The sequence below is a fragment of the Micrasema longulum genome, unplaced genomic scaffold (assembly GCF_059751315.1).
Source record: "Micrasema longulum isolate JH-2025_06_02 unplaced genomic scaffold, ASM5975131v1 h1tg000823l, whole genome shotgun sequence".
NCBI lineage: Eukaryota > Metazoa > Arthropoda > Insecta > Trichoptera > Brachycentridae > Micrasema > Micrasema longulum.
The window spans coordinates 242,892-268,751 of record NW_028278015.1 but is presented as its reverse complement, the minus strand read 5'-3'; the positions used below and the strand labels follow the sequence as shown (position 1 = coordinate 268,751).

The following is a 25,860-nucleotide window of genomic DNA, read 5'->3' as shown; positions in this document are numbered from 1 at the left end:
TCCACCATTTTTGTGTTTTTTGGTTGTAATTTTACGCACAGTTTGCTGTATGAACAGTTTGCTGTGTGAACATTTATTGCTGCCATTTTTGTGTTTTAGTTGTAATTTTTAAGATGCTTATTGTGTTTTACAGATATTTATTATTTATGAATATATTTTTAAAAGTTGCAATAAATAAATGGGTCAAACATTTCTCCATAAATCTTTTAATAAATAATATTACCTGAAAATATTTTTTTTCAGTACCCTTGTTGCCAACGTAACGCCGCACATATTAACTTGGCGGCCCTTCCTGGGGCCTTCCAATTACAACCCTCTATTTATATTTTTCATCCATTTTTATTTTTTTACCAGTTCCTAAAAACACGTAATTTAGGGGTTTGACTGTATTTGATAAATTACCCCACGCTTCTGTTACTAAGTAACCCCCTTTGGTAAATTGTATGCATGTGTGGATACCTTATTGTTCATGATGGCGCGCATGCACATGATGCAGACGTGGATGTCGTCGGTACTGGCACCCATGTTGAGGCGCGCGGCATGCTTGGAGCGCCGCCGCGTGGTGTGTGGGCTCCCCTCCACCCCCGCCACCAGCAGAGGCGGCCGTGAACAGTTCCTGCCCGGGGCGGCCGTTACCGCCTCCAAGTTGTCTGTGTTGCCTGTAGCAAGAAATCAGTAGAGATGTTTCAGAATTTTTTTTTAGAGAAATATTTGCTTATATTTGCTTATATTTGCTTATGATTTACCCAAATATTTCAACATTGGGACCATGGAGAATGCAGTGCTGGGAAATGAGAAACAGGTTGTGGTAGAGCGGGGTTCGAACCTCAGACCTCCTGGTCCAGAGTCGATGGCACTACCCACGGAACCACAACCTGTCACTTACCATAATATAGTAAGTGTTATTATGTGCGATATTAGACAAAATTTTCGACAAAGGTTTAAAATAGGCATATATTTAACCCTTATCTTGGGTAAATGTTTAAAAAAAAAATTTTTACACATTTCATGGTTGAAAAGGCTTCAGATTCGGGATGGGTTAAGTTCATTATGAATTACGATAATGCACTTAATAATGAAAAATATGGTAAAACAGTTATACTCATGTTTTAATTCACGAGAAAAAAATTAATCAAATGTATCCTATAGGATACATTTACAAGAAAAGGGGTGAAATATCTGAAAATAAGACATTTTGCGCCTATGTAAATTGGAAGTCAATATGACGTGATACCGATGATGGGCCATTTTGTATGTGTTTTTAAAATCGAAAATTACTAATAAATACTCATTTTTAATACGTTTATGGTTATATTATTGGAATTGTAAAAAAACCACTCTTAAATATTTAATTTATTTTTAATGTTACTCCTGATTTATGAAAGACCCTTTTTCATAATTTTTATTTACCTTTTACGATGTGTAAGTTTTTTTGTACTGCAATGACAATTTCTTCCAACATTTAATTTCAGAAAAATAACTAACCTAATGATTTTAAATAAAAAATTGAATGGTATTTACTTTGCGAGATGCCATCGGTTGAAGTGGTTCTGGATTCTTCTATCCTTTGTTCGTGTCTCATCATGCTGAGCCTGAAGCTAAGGTAATCCACCAGTACATCCAACCCCTGGTTGCTGTCGTCGAGGAATTCTCTGACCCATCTACAAAGTCATTTCCTCATTATTACAAACTTGCGTTGAAGATCTTTTAATCTGGAGGTTAGCGCTAGAGGTGTCTGTCAACAAGGTTCATTGTTCAGAAGAGGGGATTGTTTGTTTCTGTAGCGATTTTTTGTTTTATAAAAATTTACCAAAGTCATCATTTGCATTTCTTTTACTACTAAAAATAACAAAAATTTTGGTTTCATAATTACCTATGCGATCTAATGCACTTGTTATATGAAAAATCTCAAAATCTTTATTGCTTATCTCAACATAGACATTTCTTATTAAATGATATTTATTTATTTATATCTTCAAACCCATAGAGATTATAAACATACACATATTATTATAAATAAAAATTTACAAGAAATTATACACATTTCTTAAAAATACATAAGAAAATCGGGTTGTGGTCCCGTGGCTAGTGTCTCGGATTCACAGATCAGAGGTCTGCGGTTCGAATCCTACTCTACCCCAACTTGATTTCCATTTTCTAATAGCGAGTTATTTACAACTCGTTGAAAATAAAATTTCGGGTAAATCATAAGAAGGCAAATATTTCTTTTACTAAAAATAATTAAAAAATAATAATATGTATTTTAAATAAATGTGTAATAAATTTTTTACAGTTGATACGTAATACAAAGAAAATGATAAAGAATTTGAATAAGATAAACCAGTTTTAATACAAAATGACAAATATCATTTTGCAGAAACCGAAATAATTGAAAGAAAAATATTTTAAATTGCCTTTGTAGTTATTCTATATTAACAAGTAGCATTTTCCTGGGGTGGTATTCTAGATTGTCTCTACCCTCTTGAGAGTGATTAATTTGAAGATTTTGATTTTATTAATGCGACAACATTTTGCTTCACATAATGACCACACTGATGATTAAACGTCAAATGGTGTATAAAACTATCACAGTTTGGTCAATTCAACGTAATTAAGTGTTTTGGGTAATGCTTAAGGTCGCAATAATGTTCTAAATGAAAATCACCATGCTAGGTTTCACGTGTACATATTTTTAAACGTTTGATCATAAGTGTGGCCATATATGAAGCAAAAATTAGTCACATGGAAAAATAAATATCCCCAAACTAACTACTCTGTAGGTGATAGATAGGGAAATATCCCATACTATGAACACCGATAAAAACATATGAAATGGATTTAGAATAATTAATTGTATTTTTAAAACTAATATGGATATTGTGGAGAAATGTTTTCATACATAAATGTAAAAAAGGAATTTAATAAAAATGTTTGTAGAAAAACTTGACGTGTTTGGCCCCGGTTGTAGTGTAGTCAAGATTCGTGATATTGTTCTACACAAATTGCAACAGCCACAAACAAATAAACATGAATCGTGACATATTAGGAGCGTGGCCAATGGAATCACCATTTTTGCGGGAATTCAGAATTACAAATTGAAAAGTATTTTTTATGCTACTAATAATTAGCAAAAAAATTTTTTTTTACTGAACAGTATTTCACAGACTTTTATTACTTTAAAAATATTCTTTAAAAAACGTTATATTTCCCTATTGCACCACTGGGTTATTAAGCCATGTGTCAATAGTGTTTCTTGCCAAAGTTTTGCATTGCGGCGCCCATCGTCGGAGATTTTGTTCAATGTGCTATATTAAACTGACACACGGTATTAAAACCTTTAAAAATGCTTCAAGTATCTGAAACAGTGTAAACATCTACAATTTTAAATTATTATTCGATACTTATTTAAGAAAACATTGAAAGTTGGAAACGATTTCAATTAATCAAATATATTAGTCATACACAAAATACAGGATGCTCGCAAACACAACAAAATGAGATGTATGGATAAAATAACTTACTCTATGTGATTTGTGCGTAATGATATTTCCAAATCTCGTAAGACTTGCGTAGACGTCGACTCGCCAACCATCTTTCGTTTCTAGAAGAGCACACAATGGGGTGATTTGATAAGCGGAAGCAAAGTAACAAGTTAACAAACATCGGAAGGGGAATCAACTTTTACATGGGTGAAGAGACCTTTACAACACAAATACAGCACAAAATAGCAATTAAATTTGGAGAGACCTTTAACGTAAATAATTTCAATGGCTTAGTAAGTAAACAATCTTGCACATTATACGCAAGGTCAATAATACTGTAAATCTCATAAAAAAATTAATGAAACATCAAAGTTGATATTTTTTGCTCGTGAAGTTGTTAAAATAATCTAGGAATGATACACAACAGACACTGACCCACCCTGGCTTTTTAAATGACCCACATGTTGATTTTTACAAACTTATGCTTTATGCAAAAACCGGGTTGTGGTCCCGTGGTAGTATTGTGGACTCATGGACCAAAGGTCCCAGGTTCAAATCCCACTCTACCACAACTCGATTTTCATTTTTCTAGCACAAGTTATTTAAGACTTTCAGGAAATGGTCTGAAAATTCAAATATTTGTGGAATGTGGAAATTTAGGTATTTACAGGGTTAAAAATTTGGACAAACTCAAGATTTAGTTGATAAAACCAACTAGTTCAAGAAGTGTAAAAATTGAAAAATATTTTCAATTTAAAAAAATCAAAAGACGGAAGAATTGAAGGAATAGGAATGTTCAAACATTGGCAGAATGGTGAATGATACGCAGTATGCAAAGTGGCCGCTTAAAACAGCCAATGACAGGACTTAAGCCCCGTAAATGTCTAAAATTCCATATTCCCTTCTATAAGATGTTCTCCATCTCTATTGTAATGTATTTTTCTTGATAACTCCTGAGGGGGTTGAATCCAGTCCTTGTCTACTATTGTTTCATATTATACTTTAGACTGATGAGTACATCACCTGTTTGTCATTCAGTGCACACATTTTGTAAAGGAATCAGAAATTTCTCATTGTTCGAATGTTTTTAAAAATGTTCTAATGATATTGTAATGTATTATAATTTATACTGTCAGAAGAAATCAGATAAAAGCTTTCACACAACCAAACATCTAATAAATAATTGACATCTAATACATTTTCATTACCTGCATTATTGCCAATAAAATCTTCCATTTGTGTAAGCAAGAAAATGACACAAAATATTATAAGTACACCCGCAAGAGGTTTAAATTGAAATGCAAAAATAAAAAACCCAAAAGAGCTTAACGTATAAATCTTCATATTTTTTGCATTCCTAATTAGACTCACCAAAAGCATTCTCAAAATGTTGCGTTTTGATGACTAAGATGATGGAGAGTAAAGAAAACTTGTTTGGGTGCAATTTCATTAGTCATTCAAAGTGTCCAATTATAATTTACCAAAATAATCTAGAATAATTTGTAAATTTAATGAACTAAGAATGTCATTGCGAATTAAAGGGACAAGTAAAAGATTATGACTGTGAACGTTGCTACTTCAGGGGACCATTTTGATTTAAATCAATTTGTTGTTGCCATTTTTTACAATTTCAAATATTTGACTATTTTAAATCAATGAATTGCAAATATCGCTAGCCCAAAGCAACAGTGAGATATCTCTGAAGAACCTATTCTCAGATAATCGGACTTTGAGGTGTGCGAATTGTCTGACGGAATTAAATTATTTAAAGTAGATTATGAATACTATATTTTCACATAGGTTAACTATCTAACTTCAATAGTTTATCATTTATTTATATATATGCCCATTTAAAAAAATTAAAATGCCCATTTTCTAAGGACATATTTATGCAAAGAAAATTATTATAAAAAAAGTAGAAAGACTCGATGGTATATAGTAGACTTTGTGGGAGTGGAAGCGGGAGAGAGGTGTTTATAATTGAATTTGATTCAGTGATCGTTTGAAAGAAGACAACTTGTTATCAAAGAAATCAAGACTGGTATGTTTGTTGGCAGACCTAAATTATTATCATTCAGAAACATTAATTAATTTAAGTTATTAACATATCTGCATGTGTATCTCAAAATTGGAAATTTAGGTTTTGTCTCAATGTTGCTTTGTGCTAGCGATATTACTAAAAAATAATAAAAACAGAAGAAATTCCATTAAATTATTTAGAGAATTTAACTATCAATGGCAGATTGTGTGTAGAAATGGTCTATCTCAAAAAATTAGCAGCAAATTTGATTGGATGTATCTAACCTCTTTACGAATGAGTTTTTCCTCTAGAGTAATAATTCGCTTTCACGAGACACCCTTTCGCATTGTTGCATAGAAAAAAGCGTTCAAAATTTTTGGTTTCACAACAAACGTGTAACGGACGGTTTCAGTTTGCGCTGACAATTCTTGACCTAAGTACCTAGAGCCCGCTGTATTGCAGTAAACTGTAGCTAACTTAATGATTGATATATCATTAATATAATATAATTCATAGAATAGTTTTTGTCCGTATGGGCGATACTATAAGCGAGTGGTGAATTATTACTCTAAGATTTTTTCAGACAAAACTATTTAGTAAATCATTATTTTGTAATTTTAATAATGTAAAATTACATTTATCATGAAACCAAATTATTAAACATATTTAAACTGATAATTGGTGTCCAAACTAGATTTTTTTTCTTGTTATATCAAATATTTTCAAAAGTATACACTCGAAAGAATGAATGCACCAATACCCATAAAAAAATAATTCAACAAAACATTTCTTATGTAGGTACTCACAGAAAGCTTGAGGTTATACCGGATAATTAAGACAGGGGGTGTATCATTTAATAGCTGCCTGCCCTTCTGTTAATAATAAAAATATACGTTACGATGGGTTGGGGAACGAGTACGAAAATATTATTATAGATGTGTACCCGATGACTTCTGGAAGCCTTGGGATCCAGGTAGGTCTTGAGTTTGGTGAGGTAGTGGGCGGGGGAATCTTTGGCCTGCACCATATCCTGGTCACAGATGATCTCCCACTTCTTCTCGTTGTCGTAGCTTCGGAGCAACTTGGCCTTGTCGGGAGGGAGGTCCATAGATGCCTGGAAACATCATGATATTCTTAAGCTCATTCTCAAGACAGTGAATAATCGTTAGATTTAATCCATTCAATTCCAGCCTATTTTGTTTAGAATATACGAAAAACTCCATGCAATTTTATACGAGCAAGTTATTTATATTTAGTTTTTTTATCTCAGTAAACCTTTGAGTAATAATGCACAATTTACCGCTATATTACTCTATATGTATTGAGTCTTGTGAATTGAGATAGATTAGCAACTTCAATAAAATAAAACGGAATGGTACTTCAACACACAGTACAAAAAAACTTAACATAAAAACATTGGTACTTTTGTTACTTTTCATAATTTTCTTTATTGGCAGATAGTCAAACATTAAGCTTCATAATATAACATATATGTTCAAGTTTACAGTTAGTGCACGTCATAACGCAGTATCCTTGAATATTGTTCCACTGGCTGGTCTCCTCAATATTCCAAATAATTTTCAAGAATTGAAAGAATTTTAAAAAAAAATTGAATCACCTAAACTATCGTCAATATTTACATTTCAAAAACTATGAAGAAGCTACAGTACATCACAAAATCTATACCTTACAATCTAGAAGAATCATCAATGATACCGTTTTCCTTTACAAAATATGCAATAACAACTTAGATTGCCCTCAACTACTTGAGAAAATTAAAATTCGTATCCCTCAACGTACAACTCGGCTGCAACAATTATTTCATGTTGATATTTCAAGCACGAATAATAAGAATGCATTTTTGCCTAGAATTGTAAATAATTATAACACGTTTTTTGCTAAAATAGATATATATTTCCTCACTTTCAACAAATTTAAAGAAAATACTAGAACCCTGATTAAAAATAATAATTATAATTTAATCTAACTGTACCTACCTAATATTTGATTTTTTTGTACACTTATATTGTAATTGTTTTCTCTTGTTTGAAAGAAGAAAGAAGGGAGGACTGATAGCTCCGTATTACGTATTACTCCGTATGGATCCGCCACGAAAGGATTTTAAGTCCGAGTAAACAAAAAACTTTTTCTTTTATTTTTTTATTATTTCATTACTATTGTAATATTTTATTTATTTTTTACATGTGGAATAATGCGGAGTGGCTATTTCAATGTACGCTTTTTTCTTCTTTTTTTGACATTGTATTTAGTAAAGTATAGAAAACTATAATTGGTCTATAATTTTGGTTTATTTGTAAATATTTTTTTTTGTTGTAATTGCTGTTGTTTTCTTTTAATAAATTAATCAAATAAAATAATATGGTCGGTAGTTAGACCAAATTGTAAAACTCATAAATCCCAAAATACTTCTTTCAGGGGAGAGTAAAAACGGCTTTTACTTCAGCGATGGATTATAGGGAAGTGTTTATTTTATATGTACTTTTTTGAATAATGCAACACCGTACGGATTTACAGGTTTTACACCCACAGAAGTAGTAACAGAAAACGTCAAAATATCATTTTCGGAGTTCAGTAGATTTATGAGTTTTACAAGGTAGGGTAATGATATTACATTTGTAAAAATTATGAACAAAAATCCAACAAATTCTAGTGAAAATTTCCAAGAAATTCGCTAACTTGAATATTTGCAGTTGAAAAATAAAAATTGCATTTTATAGGTATATAAAATCCTTGCACATATACTAAAAATCAACAATGGAGTATCAGTAGAATTATTTATAAAAATGTTCTAAATTTACGAATTTTCACAAAAAATAAACATCTACATATTTTTGTGATAGGAATGTATGGAAAATTGATTTATGTTGGGAAATAAATAAGTTTACTTTTGCGTGAAATCATTTTAAACCGATTTTTTGTAAAATTATATGTCTACTGACATATCTAAGTACCTATGTAAATATACACATTTAGGTAAATATATCTCCTATATATTCTTTACATACATAATAGCACAAAATGATAACAAAATTATTTTCAAATAATATTATTTTATTATTATTATACAGTAGGCCAGAAGTTTTTTCACATCTTCTTTTTTCTTGGCCGAAATCATGTTTTGTTTGTGATTTTTTTATATTTTAAGACTTAACACCCCAAAAAAATGAAGATATTTCGCTTTGTGAAAACTCTATGGATTGTAGATATTTCGTTTTGTAAAAATTCACGATCTTTGAACCGCTACAACTTCGCATATATATTGTTTTGTTAAAATTTTATTTCACCAATCGATGGAAGAACCCATTTCAATAAAAAAACGCATTTGGTTTTTTTGTAAAAATTTCACTTTGTGAAAACGGTCCTCAATTATAGCTAGTGGGCCGCGCAAAAAATGTGAATCGGGCCACAGTTTGCCCAGGCCTGTGCTACAAGAATATGATAAGAAATGGAAAATAATAGTTTCTGGAATCATTTAGAAAATGAATCCAAAGCAATTTTGAATGAAGTGGTTACAAAATAGTTGTCAACAAAGTAGAATACATTTAAGTATAAAATAATATCCTTATCAGACAGTGGAAAATTTTAAGAATTGATTTTATTTGTAAAAACTGTGGTTGGTGTGGTTTAACGTGGTAAAAGTAAATTCAATGTATGTACCTAATAGGATAGTTTGCACTGATAAGGAATTAGTTTTTATTAACATTTTAAACAATAATGTAACTAACACATGTATTATATAGGAAACACAACAACAGCACATATTTTGAATTATCTTAAGGAATTCCATTTAAAAAAAAAAAACATCTTCAAAAAATATTTTTATTAACACTTTTTTCAGGGACGCATGTTTCCCTATTTTTTCAACCGCTAAGTTATCAAGTCTGTTATCAAGTTTTAACTGTTATCAAATCCCTTTAAATTTTTGAGTGTCAAAACCATACATAAAATCACTACATAATTAATATATAATAACTAATAACGTATAAATATAATATATGAATAAAATGTGTGTATTTTATTGTGATTTTGATATTGCAAAATATTTATAGCCTTAACATTTTTTTAGCCTGCCCTGATTACACAGTCTGACTACGGCCCTGTCTGGGACAGAGGAAAGAAGGATCCATTATATTATTGAGATTTATTGGCCAATCTGATGTTCTACTTACAGTTACAAGAATTGGTAACAAAAAAGGATAAGCTGCAATTGGAGTACTAATGCAATGACCTATGCACCACTGGGTGCAGATGGGGAGCAAAAATAGTGAAAACCAAATGCCGCCTATATAACGCATATTCTCCTCTACGGATCCGAATTGTGGCACCTCAACAGGGCCCAAAACAGCAGAATACTGAATTTAGAGAATAGGTGTCCCAGAAAAATCAAAAGTAAAAATGACTGAGCACCATACAACTCTTATTTTCGCATACAGACTTCACTTCTTCTAAATTCATGAACCATAATTCCAACTTTTAACGTTTTCCCTTTAACTCTTGTGTGGCTGTGATGTCAGACTAGGATACATACGATACAAGACTTGATATTATATCTCTCTTATTTTTTTAAATGCGGAAGTTGTATTTTTTGTAATCTTCAAATTGACATTTTCACACCGGATTTGGAAATTAAAATTTGTATACCTAAGCTTGACTCAAATACTAAAAATATTTATCCTTGTTATGCGAAGAATGAACATGACAGGAACATTTTAGAGACGGTAATATGGAAGTCTAGGCATCTACAAGGCTTATGACCTGTCATTGGCTGGTTTAAGTGGCCACTTTACACACCGTGTAACATTTACCATTCTGTCCATATATATTTGAACAACTATATTTCTTCAATTCTTTCGTCTATCATAGATATTCAAATATGGGCAGAATGGTGAATGTTACCCAGTGTGTAAAATGGCCACTTAAACCAGCCAATGACAGGTCATAAACCCGGTGGATGTCTAGACTTCTATATTACCTTCTCTAAAATATTCCTCATCTCTGTTGTAATATGTTAATATTAACAGCTCCCCAGAGAGTTGAATCCAGTCCTTGTCTGTTGTAGTAACAAGATGTTACATTCCCACGGGCAAAGGAATTATTTACCACAGTCTTTTAAGAGTAAAAATTATTATTTTATTTGATCTTCGCCTTTTTAAAATGTTACATCTAGCAAAATTCGCACCATAAGTAAATCTCCATGTTTCATATCCATATATTAGGTTAAAATATGCACATAACATTCTAAATTAAGTCATGTTAGCAATATGTTGGAAATAATGTTGTTTTTACTATCTTCGGATATTTTTCTAATGAATGAATACCATTTTAAGTAATATAATTTATTTTTATACAGGCGAGCTACTCCATTCGGTATCACCGAAGAGCAATGACAGACCTTTTCACCTTTAACCCATTAATAAAGCCAAATGTGAGCAGCATGTATTATATATTGCGCGCTCGGAGAATATTAACATAATGCCAAAATGATTTCACATTCTGAACTGTGGAATTGATAACCGACAACGTACAATGGAGTATTTGGGTCGCACTAACAGGAGGTAAAGACTTTACTCCCACTATTTTTTAACAGGTTAGACCAATTAAACTTGGGAATAAAAGTAGATGCCGGATTCACGGCAGCAAAAGCTGTCTCGAATCTATATTTTTAGAAGTATTTTAAAAACATTTACGTACTTAAGTTTGCTCAACAAAAAAGGAAAGAATTTTATAATTTTAATAACTCAAAGAAACTTTACCTTTCTGGGTCTGAAAATTTTTATCAACTTCCCTGCGGCCATAAAGAACTCCACAAGTGCCAATGTATTTAAGAAAAATGTTTGCAATCGGTTGCTGCACATCGATAGGGACGAGGTTGTCAATTTTTTTAAAGTTTGAGATTAGCAATTAGCAAAAATTGACAAATCTGCTTTCCTTCCATACTGTTACTTTTATTTGCTTTTTATATATTTTGACATTTTTTAGTTTTTTTCATTATTTTTTTTGAATTATTTAATTTAGTACTCAATCTTATTTGGCATATTATTTATTACTCCTATTTCATACTACAGTGTAGAGTGAGTTTATAGAAACCATATCTCAATTATCATTTCAATTATGTTTTTATATATACATATATTCATTTTCTATTGATTTCAATGATACTATTATTTTGTTGTACTATATTTTACTATTGTACTTTTATTATTTTGATTTCAATGATACTGTTATTTTGCATATTTGATTATTTATGAATCTAAATTTGTATAATTTATAATTTACATTTTAATATTTATGTGTGATTATCTTTTTCAAATTGTATTCTTTGGAATTTTTTATTTATTACTTATACCTTTTTTCTGGATTGTTATTATACTGCATCACATGTCATTATTATTAATTTTACTATGAACTTTTTATTGGTAATTATTATGGCTTGACACGAGCACAGCCTAAAAAGCCTTAATAATTTCAGTTATATTTAAACAAGTGTAATTTTTAATGAATAAATAAATAATATTGTGGGGTAATTACTACAACTAGGTAACTTCAAAATCAGTATTTGTGAGTTACCCACTAAAAAGGCACTTTTTTTCGTGATTCATTAAGTTCATATCATGATGATTTGAAAACATGACTTCTCTTTGTAGCATTTAAAGAGGAAGACAAAAAAATGTGTTTTTAACAGGTAACTCACAAATGCAGATTTTTAAGTTCTAGGTTAACCTATTTTTAAGTTATTCGTTTGGAATAGGCGAAAGACAGAATAATTGGATGGAGGATGATTGGGGAAAAGTATTATTTTCAGATGAATCAAAACTTAATTTGATCGGTCCAGACGGTTCGCAGACAGTGTGACGGCGATCTCGAGAATGATCTCAAACGATGACGAAAGTGACGAACACATTTTAGAGCATTACTTTATTGTATTGAATATTTTTGAGATCATTTTTAGGGTTTTTCATCTTAGGGCATCGCAGCTCAAATAATCATCGGGATTAAACCGTCTTTAATGGCCAGGAAATAGCCCAGATTGTAATGTATTTGAAAAAATTAATCTAAAAAATCAAGAATTAGGAAATACAATTGAAAACGCGTTGTATGAAGAAATTTCAAAAGAATTTTTAAATATACTTTACAAATTTTGTCGAGACAAATAAATACCTTGATGAAGGTCAAAGGTGATCAAAAAAAATATTCATATTTTATTTTTGAAATAATAAATTATGTTTTCAGATGCTTTCCTGTGTTTTATTTATTTGGATAAATAGATTTTTTTTAAATATCCCAAGGCAAAATTCACAATATAATTTTATGGCTGGTTAACATAAATGCTTCTTTAAAATAAACAATATATATATGTTGCCTTATTGCCATGAAGTTGAAAAATATATCAAAATGCAACAGAATCAAAACATTTAAAAATCAAAGTGTTATTTTATGAGTTTGGCTATTTATGGTGCGTGGTGTGTAGAAGTTTTCAAATCAGCAACAAATAAACAAGATAATGTTTAATATACGGAAAGAGTTGTACTTTCTATCATGCAATACATAAATATTTAGTACATTATATACGTACATAGATAGCAGAGTTTACCCTAGATAGGGGAATTCCTAGAAAACTGCATATTTGTATTAGACTTTAATATTCAGTCAGGATTAAAGAAATAATGTGAAATAATTGTGATCTTTGTGTTTTTTATATACCTAACTAGTGGCTCACTGAAACAAGATTTTCAGACAAAACAGAATTTCGGTTTCAGTTCTAGTTTCGGACGAAACCGAAACATAATTAAACATAAATTATTTACCCGCGCAATGACAATGTATGATAGTAGTTAAAAATTAAAAATTTAATGAACTTGTAAGATTTAACAATAAAAACGCCTAATTTTGGGCATTTTGAAGTGACTTAACTTAACATTATTGTTTTAAATTGAATATTACAACCAGAATTATCTTTTTTTAAAAAAGGTTTCAACTAAAGAATTTCAATTGTTTTTTTTTTTAGTATTACCAAAGGCATAATTTTAAGTAGAAATAAAGGAAAATGTCACAAAAATGTATGTGATTTAAAATGTTTGTATTTTTTTTCAAAAACAAAAAATTAAAATTTGGCCGAGGCCACTTTTATGTTAAATGTATTATCTTCAAATTATTACAGTAAATTTTTGTTCAATACTTAGTCTTTATTGAGATCCCAGATACCTAAGTTTAGTCTAAATTTGAAATGGCGTAATCTGCCGGTCTAAAAGTAATTATATTTTAGTTACATAAAACTTTTAAGTATATTTTTTAACAGAAATACCTGTAAAACATATTGTTGTTATCTAATTTATATTTTTTTGTTTTTTTATTTTTGCTGGATTAAAAATAAACATTCGTTTTAAAATGGCAAAATCGTATGATTTCCTAATTTTGCGTTCGTTTTTCCCGACTACAGCCTGAAGATTAAACAATTTTGTTTCAACAAAATATAGTTAAATATTTTGTCAAAATAAAATGACGTATTTTTCCTTTTTGTCACCAATTAAAGTGTATTTAAAAATAACATCCATCATTAAAAGATACATTATTTATATTATTTCCTTTAAAAAATTCAAAATGTGAATTTTGAATTTTTGATGATATGTTTTTTCCCATTATAATATTATTGAACTTGAAAAATAAAAATTGTTCATTGATAACCTTAGCGTGTAATATAATACGTATACTTCACTGGTCTATTGGAGTTATTCTAATTTTGTATACTATAAAACTGTAATTGTACCGTATATTTCAAATAAACTAAAAATAATATGCATTTTTCGGCCTCGTGGCGTAATGGTCAGCGCTTTTGCCTACCATGAAAGAGGTCTCGGGTTCGATTCCCGACATTTTTATATCGAAGTCAATCGAAGCTAAACTGGCAGTGCAAAATGGAGTTTTAGTCCCAACATTTATATATGGAAGTGAAACATGGGACTGGCAAAGGAGGGATGAAAGCAATGCGGTCAAAATACAATCTCTTAGACGAATGAGTGGGAAATCAATGTATGACAGGGTTACGAATCAGTTGAAAGTGCAAATCTGAGGCAGGTATAATTAATAAGATTAAGAGGGGGTCTCTGAGATGGTTTAGTCATGTTCAATGAAAGAATGGAAAAATACATACAAAGTACAGTAAAATATTAGGTCGTGTAGAACAAATGGATGACGAAAGAATGGTAAAGCAGATATATACAGGGTGTTCTTTAAACCCTGTCGCCGTGAAACCACGATGATCAGTATGGGCAAGAAGACATATTAGCATATTTAAAATTATTTAGAATGAAGAAAATTAAAAAAAAAAAAATATTGAAAAAATACAAATGGTTGCTTACTTCTGCAGGGGAGAAGTGAGGGGAGCGCAGCGCAGTATCAGACTCCTCCCTCCCTCCTCCTCATTTCTCCCCTGCAGAAGTAAGCAACCATTTGTTTTTTTGATATTTAAAAAAATATATTTTATTTGTTCTAAAAAAAATATTTAATGTGCCAATATGTCTTCTTGCTCATACAGATCATCGTGGTTTCGGATGTGACAGGGTTTAAAGAACACCCTGTATATGGCAAGAATGAAAGGTAAGACAACTCAGGAAGACATGGCATGATCAAATAAAACAAAATCTTAAATACGGTCATGTCAAAAGCAGACACAACCGAAGAGCACGTCGGACAAGATGTATGAATGTGAAAGATGCTAGGAATGTATGTCAGGATAGACGTGAGTGATGCTCCATCCTCTCTGCCTACCCCTACAGAGAAATGGCATGATGGTAGTAGTAGTAAATAAAAACTAAACATCAAATTTTACTAAGAATATATTTCTATTTTCACATTCAAACTCAATAGCTTGTATTATACTTGTGTAATGTACTATGACGCAAGCACATTATATCTATTATACAATAATAGCAGTTTGTAGATGTAGAAATGAGGTCCAATAGATAGTGCAGTGTAATGCTCACACAGTCAACCAATTACAGAGAGGAAGTGAAAATTGATGAAAGTAAAAATGGCCGACCTACATTCGCGACAGATAGAAGAGGCTATTTCATTTTTTGTATTTTTAATAGATGTAATAAAAGAATTACGGCATACAGAACACTTTATAAAAAGGTGTTTTTGGAATGCAGTTTTTTTATTGCTACCCTGAACTGCCTACCAGGGCCTCGATTATGATGGGAAGATAAAAATTTTTATCTACAAAGTAAAATTAAGTTTTCTGTAAGAAAAATAGAATATGTTTGCAATTTTTTTTTCTAAACATGTTCAATTACTGGTTACCCCCAAGATACTTTGAATTTTCATACAAACATACACACCTTCGTACATAAATATCGATATTAGTTTATACCGTCAAAGTATTTTCATTTTACTACATATTTATTTATTATACATTTCCATTATACCGATGAAGATAGCTGTTCATAATCCCGGTCCTGAAGTGTAAGACTGATTAGTGATTAGTTTACCCACGTGTAACCAATGATCAAGATATACTGTATTAGCGATGCAGTGCCCTGTGCCCTATAGGTTCAAACATAGGCAAAATGGTGAATGAAAAGTGGCCACTTAAAACAACTAATGCCAGGTCATAAGCCCTGTAAATGCCTAGACTTCCATCTTCTCTTTTGTAAAATGTTCTCCATCCCTGTTGTAATTTGGAAAATTAAATGTGTCGTAGTTCTACGATCATAACGATTAAACTATCAATATTTTTAAAACTAGAAGTAGAGACAATTTTGGGCTTCTTAAGGTAAGACTGACTGGACTTTAAATTAACCTGTTTTATAAAGGCTTGCAAGTATATTTTGACTTTCCAGAAAGCGTCAGGGAAGTTAGAAAAAATACTACTTTACATTTCGAAAATATTGAATTGATTGGATTAAAAATAAAACAGACGCATTGAAGTAGGCTTCCATTCCCTTTTCCTGCTCCCGCCTTGCGATGAGGAAGTCCAGAGGTTTTTTTATTATTTGTTAATAGACTATTGAACTAAGCCATAAACGGATTTTTATTTCAACTCAAAAAAGCATTTTTATGACGAAAGTGGACTTTGGAGTTTTATTCATGTATAAAATAGCTCATAGCGATAACTTCTGCATTTTTAACATCAAAATAGCAAAAAGTAGACTCCTGTGTTATACCCTCCAAGGCACAGTATTATTTTTATTTTCTTTTATTCAGGAAACATAGAGTACGGATACATAATTTTATATTTTACTCAGTTCGACTAAACTCTAATGGACCAGTGAAGTTTCCATATTATATTATAATTATATCTAAGGTTATCAATGAACTATTTTTTAATACAATAATAATAAGTAAAAAAAATAGAAGGAAAAAATAACATAAATGGAAGTTGTTTAAAAATTAAAATCAAAGTAAAAAAAGTATTTAAAAGTTTTTAGTTAGTATTGACATATAGAAATTATATGAAAAATGAAGAATTTTTTTTTGTAAAAGTAATTAAAAGGTAAGAATTAAAATAAAGAATGAAAAACGCCAAGTACCGTATTAGCCAGAATATAACGGGGCCTCGGATGTAAAGCGAACTATATATTAGGAGGAACGAAAGGAAAAATTCACTAATCTTATAACCCGAATATAAAGTGAATGTTTTTTTTTTAAAATATTTTGAGTAAAAAATATTGCATTATATTCGAGGTAATACAGTCGGCCTCGTGGTGTAACGGTCAGCGCAATTGCCAACCATCCAAGAGGTCTCGGGTTTGATTTCCGACATGGTTGTCTTTTTTTTAAAAAGGAAAACCCCCTAAGCCTCTGTTCGGTGAGAAAGAGGCCGGTCAGCAGGTAGAAAGAAAGAATATGAAAAGAAATTATGAATTATGTTGGATATTTACTTGCAACTGGCGGGAATCGAACCCGCGACGCTAGTTTCACAGTTGACTGTTTAACCAACTGAGCCACAACGCCTATCATGAAATATTTATTTAAAAAGGTGTTTTCACATGAGAATATTTCTTAATATCAATATTTATATGACCGATCTTACCTTCAAGTAATAAAAATGATCAAAATACGCTGCGATTGGTGTACCAATGCAGTGCCCTATGCACCATTGGGTGTGGAAAGGGAATGATGATGAATATGGTAAGCAAAAGAGCAATGTAGAGCATTCCAATAATGAAGATTAATGTTTAAAAAAAAAACATTTTGGACTGTGTTATTTCAAAACATGTAAAAAAATTGATAGGAAATGGTAAAAAAAATATCTACCTAAGTACCTTAAATGAAAAGTTCAAATTAAATACTTGTTACACTATTGCAAAAAATACATAATGGCCAGGATTTGAAAGCGTAGCATAAAAACCAGGTAAGTTCTAATGATATCCATAGTAAAAAACTGCCGCCTAAAATGATTACATAAACATTACAGCTGACCTTCACAATCCCATGTAACTAGACAGAGACACAATATTCGTAGTAACGAGCAAAAAATGTGCATGATCAGATATTATAAAAGATCGACTAGGTGGGAAATATTCACGGCTGACTCAACATGTATTTATTAAGTTTACGGCGATCGTTCAGGCGTGAGGTTGGCAATGAATTATATTTTTTTTATATAGATAATGCACAGAGAGTATCTAATTTCGTGTTAATAATTAACGCGATAAGAGGTGTTTGTATGATTAAAATTAATATATCGCAGAAGTGCGTGAATATACAAAAATATGCAAAGAATTTGATGTATAGCTGATAGGAAAATATACAACACAGCTAAATACACATAGCCTATTTGATATCAGCGATTCATCGGAATTACAAGTCAGTCATTGATATTATTAATAGGTTGGATTGCGGTACAAAGATGACTCAGAAAATATTGAATCTTAACTGAATGAACCGAAACAGCTGAAGACAATAAACGGTTCTCCATTCACCACTTCAATTCAACACTTGGACTTCTGGGGTACAAAATAATAAGACAGCAGAACTTCGTTTTGGCGAACTCGAGTCATCTGGACGGCCAAATATCAAGATCGTTAACAGGAAATAAAAAATAAAGGAGAAGTTTTTATTAACATATTACAACAGATATGAAGAACATTTTAGAGAAGGCAATATAGAAGTCTAGGCATCTACAGGGCTTATGACCTGCCATTGGCTGATTTAAGTGGCCGCTTTACACACTGTGTAACATTCACCATTCTTCATCTCTGTTGTAACATGTTAATATTAGCAGCTCCCCAGGGAGTTACATCCAGTCCTTGTCTAAAAAAATTTGGACAAACTCAAATTATTGTTTAGAAGTCTTTAATTTTAATTTATTTAATTGACGGACTTATGCAGTCCATTCTAACGACAATAAATACACTTTCTTATAATAAATACAGGTACTAATCAAATAAAATACAACTAAATACAATTAAGGCTAGGACAAAAAATATAAAATTACTAACTCAAGACAAGATCCGGTCCGAAAAAAAATTCTCCATGCATTGATGGCCCAGCCTAGTGTCCATTGTCAAATATTTGTTTGATTTGGTCATGCCACATTTTTGATGTTTTCTGCATCCATCAACATTCGCATCGTAAATATTTTTAGCCGCTCCTTCTCTCTATGTCTCCAAAGCAACGCATAACTCCTTTCTTGATTTTGTCGATAATGCTTATCTCGGCCTTATAAAATGCTTGCATCTTAACATTCATAATTCCAAAAGCACAAGTACTTACGTAAGTAAAATTGCTTTTTAGTTTTTTAAGGTACCATAGTAAAAATATTTATTTCGATTCAGTACTTGCATTTATTTTGTAGACTGAAATTTTAATGGATTACCAAATCATTGATAATTAGGGTACTTGCTGATTTTATCTTGCTGTGTTTTCTAGCAGTCAAAAAATAATTATGTAAACAATATTCCATATAACACTTATTGTAGTGTCGACATTCCACTGATAACCAGCGCGAGAAGCTGTGTCGCTTGCAAAATGAAAACATTATTGCTATTTTTCTTGTCGGACAGTAATAAAGACAAGGGGTATGTGTGTGGCTGTGGATCAACAAATGAATTAAACACACATGTATTTAGAAAATATTCATTAAGTATAACGCTGATCCTTAGATTATTTTAAAAACATATATAGTATATATACTTAGGTATGTGTTGATAGATTTCAAATGTAGAAGAAAAAATATCAAACATTTACATCAAAATGACGTGACACCATTGAAATAAATTATTGCCCGAATACATGTTTTGTGATGTCCAGCGTAATAACGAAATTCATCGCTATCCTACAAGGGGAAGTGAAGGTTTCAGACTCCCCAAAACAAGAATCCAGGCAACTTAAAACAATCTGCATCATAAAAGTCTTCAGATGTTAAATGAGTTGCCAAAAGATATTATGGATGCTGGGTTTATCGCATCGTTTCCTGGGATGGTGATGAATTTGTTAAAAACAAACATCCATATAGGTAGATAGTGGCATCGGAAAGCGTCTGGATTTTGTTTTGTATTAGAAATTATTTTTGTATTTACATAATATGTTATATGTTGACTATCTAAATAAATACATTACATTATATATTAGACATACCCTGAGCTCCTCAAAAATGATGACACTTTACTCTGCCCAAACACTCAGTCATGCCCAATGCGTATATAGTCGTTCTTCGATCGCCAGCCACGAGTGTAGTTTATATTCGAAACCAAAATGTCTGCTTGTGTCATGAAAGCGTGTTAAAACCTTTTGGATGAACATTGTAAAAAGGATTGTGTAACTTTTCAAAGGGAAAATATATGTTCAAGAGTGATTAACAAAGCTTAAAACAATTGATATTCAAATATAAATATTATTTTTTGTAAATGTCAAACTATGCCTAGCGGCGCAATTGCGAAGCTCTTTTTAGTTACATGGGTGCACTGTGTGTTAATATTAATTTTGCATTCCTCAAAATCCTGTGAAAATAAAATAGTCGAAATTATAAGGAATTTGATTGTGATCCACCAATAACGAAAACTTTTTTATGTACCAAAAATGAGTATCCTCCAATTATTGGTAGCATAGCGTGATTGTCGAATGCAGCTCTGATATAAATAATAAAACTCAGTAACCATGGGTATGTTTTCGTGTCACTACTTTTAAAAATATTTTACTCCATAGGGTGGGCCTTTTTTTTAATATATTTTTTTTTATTTGTTTATTTTTCCATACATATATTATTTACATAGAAATATAATTACAAAAATACACTTTAGAAAAATACATCTTAAAATTAAGCTATAACATAAATTGGAAAAAATGCCCACAAAGACTTCAGCGTCTGAGCGTAGGCCATTCCTTTTTTAATTATTAAAAAGTTTATAGCATATAAATGTGCTATGACGTAACCATGAAAAGAAAAGAAAAATAAAAGAAAAACCAAATTAACATATCTGCTGATAAACATGATTTATTTGCAGTATGCATTTTTTTTTATTTATAATGTGTCTATCTGTTCCTTCCATGCTAATCCAAGACCTCAAACCTACTTTAAACTGTACCAGTGATTTGATGTTTTGTAGTTCCTTAGTTAGAAGATTGAAGGATCTCAGACCAACATGTAAGGAGTGCCTCTGTGCGAACTTAGTTCTGCATCCTGGAACTGACAGTACACTATCGGATCTATTACTAATACAATTTAAATTATTATTAAACAATTCCCTATTCAATTAAACATATTTCAGGCACTGAAATAAATATAATTTTCTAAAACTAAGGAGTCCACTCTCTACGTGTAATTTATTACTAGGAAATAGTCTATGTTTTTTGTAAATTATTTCAATTATATTTTTCTGTGCAATTTCTATTGAGCGACTATGCGCGTCCAAGACTCCTCCCCACCCTATTATACCATATGTTATTGAAGATTGAATTAAAGCGTATTAATATGTCAATGTGTGATGCCAACTGCAAGCCGTTTCATATGCACTCATGTTTAAACCCGAAAATTATAAATGAAAACAAGTTTTGAATACATTGATAGTTATATTATTAGAATCGTAAAAATCCACTCTAAATATAATATATCCCGTTTTAATAATCATCTAGTAGTTACCGCTCTTCTCTACGCGCATGGTTCAGGTTCGATGCCTGACAAGGTTGATATTGAAATTTCAAAAAGTGTTTTTACACTGCAATATTTCAGGGCCTCTGAACTGGCATCTTAAGCATAAGGTTGGTCATCTTGCCTTCAATTGATAAAAGTACTAATGCAGTGCCCTGTGCACCATTAGGTGAAGATAAGGGAATGATGATGATTTAAAATATTCATTTTCTCTTAACATAATCGTTTTTTTTCTGTCATTATTAAATAGTTAAGTAACTACTTTAAGAATAATAATAATAATTTGAAAGCTTTCACTTCAGGTATTTCAGAATTCCCCCAACCAAAGTTTTCTCAGAATTATTTGAGTTAGGGGAGATAGATACTTGAGCTGTTTTGTTATTAAGTTAGAACTTACTACTTAATAATCGACATGTAATGTAACATATTCATTTCAGTTATATTATTGTGTTGAAAACGCTGAATAGAAAACAGTATATCATAATATTTACTACACGAGTGTAGTTAATTTTACATATTTTAAATATGTACATCCCAGTATAACATGAATAGGACTAAAATACCATAGAATTTATATATACAAATATTTTTCTGTATTTTCAATCATTTTAATGCATATTTTTACTAGAAATAATTAAACTTATAATATTAGAAATCAAAAACTGATTTGAGTCTACTGAACACTTTATTTTATTTTTACAAATATAAAAAAATATATATAAAAACAAAAATTTCGTGACAATTGTTTCGCCTTGTTAGGGCATTTTCAAACGAACTCATTTGAAATGCCCTAACAAGGCGAAACAATGGTCACGAAATTTTTGTTTTTTTTATGTATTTAAATGATTTTTTTTTATATTCGTAAAAATAAAATAAAGTGTTCAGTAGACTCAAATCAGTGTTTGATTTCTGATATTATAAGTTTAAATATGGAGTTCTACAAAATAAACACCAAATCAATAAAAAAATACTTATAGTAATATTTTTCAAAACATCATCTTATTTAGTTCGTACCCAACAGGCATGCATTTTTTCAATAAAGTATGCAATTACAACTTATATTAATAAACTAGAGTATATTCAGTCAAAAAAAAAGTCAATGTTCATAGGATCTCACTTTGATAAATTAAAATAAACAAGCACCACGTTTGGAAAAACACACTGTGAATGCTTCCTACATGTTGTTATTAAGGAAAACGCAGTGTTCTATTATAATTTATTTGATTCCGAAGATGTATGACTCAAACCATACAAAAACATCACAGAAGGATTAAGTACTAATATTGTACAATTACATCCTGTTAGGTACCGAAAAATAACATATTTATCGATATAATTTTAATAATAAGTCACGGTTAAAGTCGTTAACAAAGAAGTGAATGCGCAATAAATCACGATTAATCAGACCGAGATGAATTCACAGCCGTGTCAAAATAAAAACAAGAGTACTTACATTACATTCTCGCAACATCTGTCAAACACGCGAAAGTATAAATTACATAGCTGTTTACACTAAAATTATGGCCGTACTTACCAGAACCTTGATAAATCTTCTGTCAAGCTCGGAAGGGTCAGGCATTGGCTGCTTGACGCGACTCCTGGTGGAGCCGGAGCGGGCATGGTGTTTGGAGGACAGGGAAACACCGTCCAGCAAGGGAGGGGTCTCCGTTCTAGAGCTGATCAGCCCCATGGTGTTCTCAGCTAGTAAACAATCACATCAGAACACTGTTTATCACACACTATTATCGCGTCGCATCCGTAAATTAAATGTAAATGAACAAATGTAGACATCGCGCAAGAGCAACAGGTCCCGCCGGAGATTATGGTCCCACGCCTCAACGCGACCGACTGCACTCGGCCGTCAGCGAGTCGACTAGCTCTCTCCGTGATTTGCGGCAAAGTTGACTCATCGTTGTCAAATTTAAATATGACATCAGACGTAACGCTTCTTTAAATGCAATAATTGTATTAATAAATATTTTATATCACCGATTGACAATATTATTGTGCATTATTTGTATTCCGCGGACGCAGTCGCAAATGTCAAAACTGCATTTCAATTCAATATCACAGATTACAGATATCTATATTACAATATTGTCAAACTAACTTAAAAAATAGGGATGTGAAATTGCACAAAATCCGTATTTCCGTGGTAGGTACCTAATGTACTTCGCTTGAATAATTTATTTCATATGGTACATTCAACCAGTTTCAATGAATATACATAATAGGGATCTTGTTTCATAACTTTATTAATTACCTTCAATGATTTCAACTCTTTCGTTTCGTTTGTGAATAACGTTGACATTACTATCAAATAATCAACTATTATTATTTAGTGGGGGAATAAAAATTAATATGATGTGATCATTGTGATAATGAATTGTGAAAAGTGAGAAAGTTTTATAATCTTAAGGATAATTAAAATAATGTTTGATATTAAAAATAACTTTTCGAAAAAAAACAAAATGGAAATAAATAAATAAACTCTTTTTACAAAAAAAAAACACGAAAAATATTTACGTTTTATGAATTACACAAATACTCAAATTTTTTAGGCCATTTTCGAGGAGTTGTAAATAACTCACTGTTAGAAAATGGGAATCAAGTTTTTGTAGAGCGGAGTTCGAACATCTGATCTGCGAGTCCGCGACACTAGCCTTGGGATGACAATCAGGTTCAAAGCTAATACCAATTTTGTTTTCGTATTATTTTTTTTGTGTGCGATTTTTTGTTTTCATCGAATTCTACTAAACAAACAATATGTATTAATTTGATATTATTTTATTTAGTCCTGAATCCCTGGCAATCCCTGAAATCCATGGCAAAAGGCAACGTGATAAAATTACTTCGATTTATGAATTTGTTTTTCCAATACTAGCCTGTAATTTTGCACCTATGGGCAGCTATTAAAAAAGGCGCCCAAAAGTAATGTTTTTCCTTAACCTTTGTGCTATCGCACACATATACCTACCTTTTTAAAGGAATCTTAATGTGCGATATATCCAAAGGAAGTCATACAGCTTGATAGCACAGCTACATGTGTATTATTTGATAGGTATTCTAAAGGCACCCAAAAGTAATGTTTTTCCTTAACCTTTGTGCTATCGCACACATATACCTACCTTTTTAAAGGAATCTTAATGTGCGATATATCCAAAGGAAGTCATACAGCTTGATAGCACAGCTACATGTGTATTATTTGATAGGTATTCTAAAGGCACCCAAAAGTAATGTTTTTCCTTAACCTTTGTGCTATCGCACACATATACCTACCCTTTTTAAGGAATCTTAATGTGCGATATATCCAAAAGAAATCATACAGCTTGATAGCACAGCTACATGTGTATTATTTGATAGGTATTCTAAAGAATCCTCGAGTATTTGTTTAAGCCAAACGGCTCTACTTATAAAAAAAAACAATCAAAATTAAAATATAATAAAATTTATAAAATTGAAAGCGCCCTTGATTAACGTATTATAAAAACAACACTATGATTATTATTTTTTGGAAGGAATAAATATTTTCAAGACAAACATATTTCTAAAAGGACATGGGGTACCACAGATATTGGGGTACAATGTAATTTTGATGAATAGGTATTTGAGCGTTGTTTTTCTGTCACTCTCTCCCAGATACCTCCCTGATACTGTGCGAAAAACACAACTGCACATTGGAGTGACTATGCCTAACTTAAATCGACATTTCGTTGTCCAATTTTCCGCACCCCAAAACTGAACTGATTTTGGTTTTGTATTTTTTTGAGAATGTGCATCAGAATGAAATTTTCTGTGTCGTACTATTTCCGTTTTCCAAAATTATTTATCATATTTGCACACCGTACGTCCGAAGACGGCAGATAAAACTGGACGCTTTCGTAGGTTTTTGGATGGTCCTAGCTCCCATAAGAAACAATTTATCAAAAAACCAAAGCAATCGGGACATGCCAATAGTAAACATCTATAGCGTGTAAAAAACACTGCTCCAGTGTCATAATCCAGGGAGAAAATATGGGAATATGTTTGTATGAAGAAAAGTCAGATCGCGTTTTCTCTTATTACTTGCGTATTTTTATAGTCGAAACATTAGTTTGAGATCCAAAACCCTAATGTTATTTTACAGACATAAATTAATGTTATATCATATTATTATTTATTCAAATTAGATGGTTTTTACCCTTTTAAAAAGTTTTGTTATTTTCTGTCTTCCTCTATAGTCTGAAAGCACATGGAAGAATTGAAGT

At 31.2% G+C, this 25,860-nt stretch overlaps 1 protein-coding gene across 1 annotated transcript; it reads right to left on the bottom strand.

Moving 5' to 3' along the window:
* Nucleotides 1-459: 459 nt before the first annotated feature.
* LOC148278829 (formin-like protein) lies at nucleotides 460-24,319 on the bottom strand (the record flags this gene model as incomplete). Its single annotated transcript, XM_088230851.1, has 5 exons — nucleotides 23,148-24,319; nucleotides 6,446-6,616; nucleotides 3,522-3,601; nucleotides 1,522-1,661; nucleotides 460-659 (listed from the first exon to the last, which is right to left on the bottom strand). Coding segments are annotated over exons 1-5 (747 nt in total), but the record flags the coding sequence as incomplete, so codon positions are not given.
* Nucleotides 24,320-25,860: the final 1,541 nt, after the last annotated feature.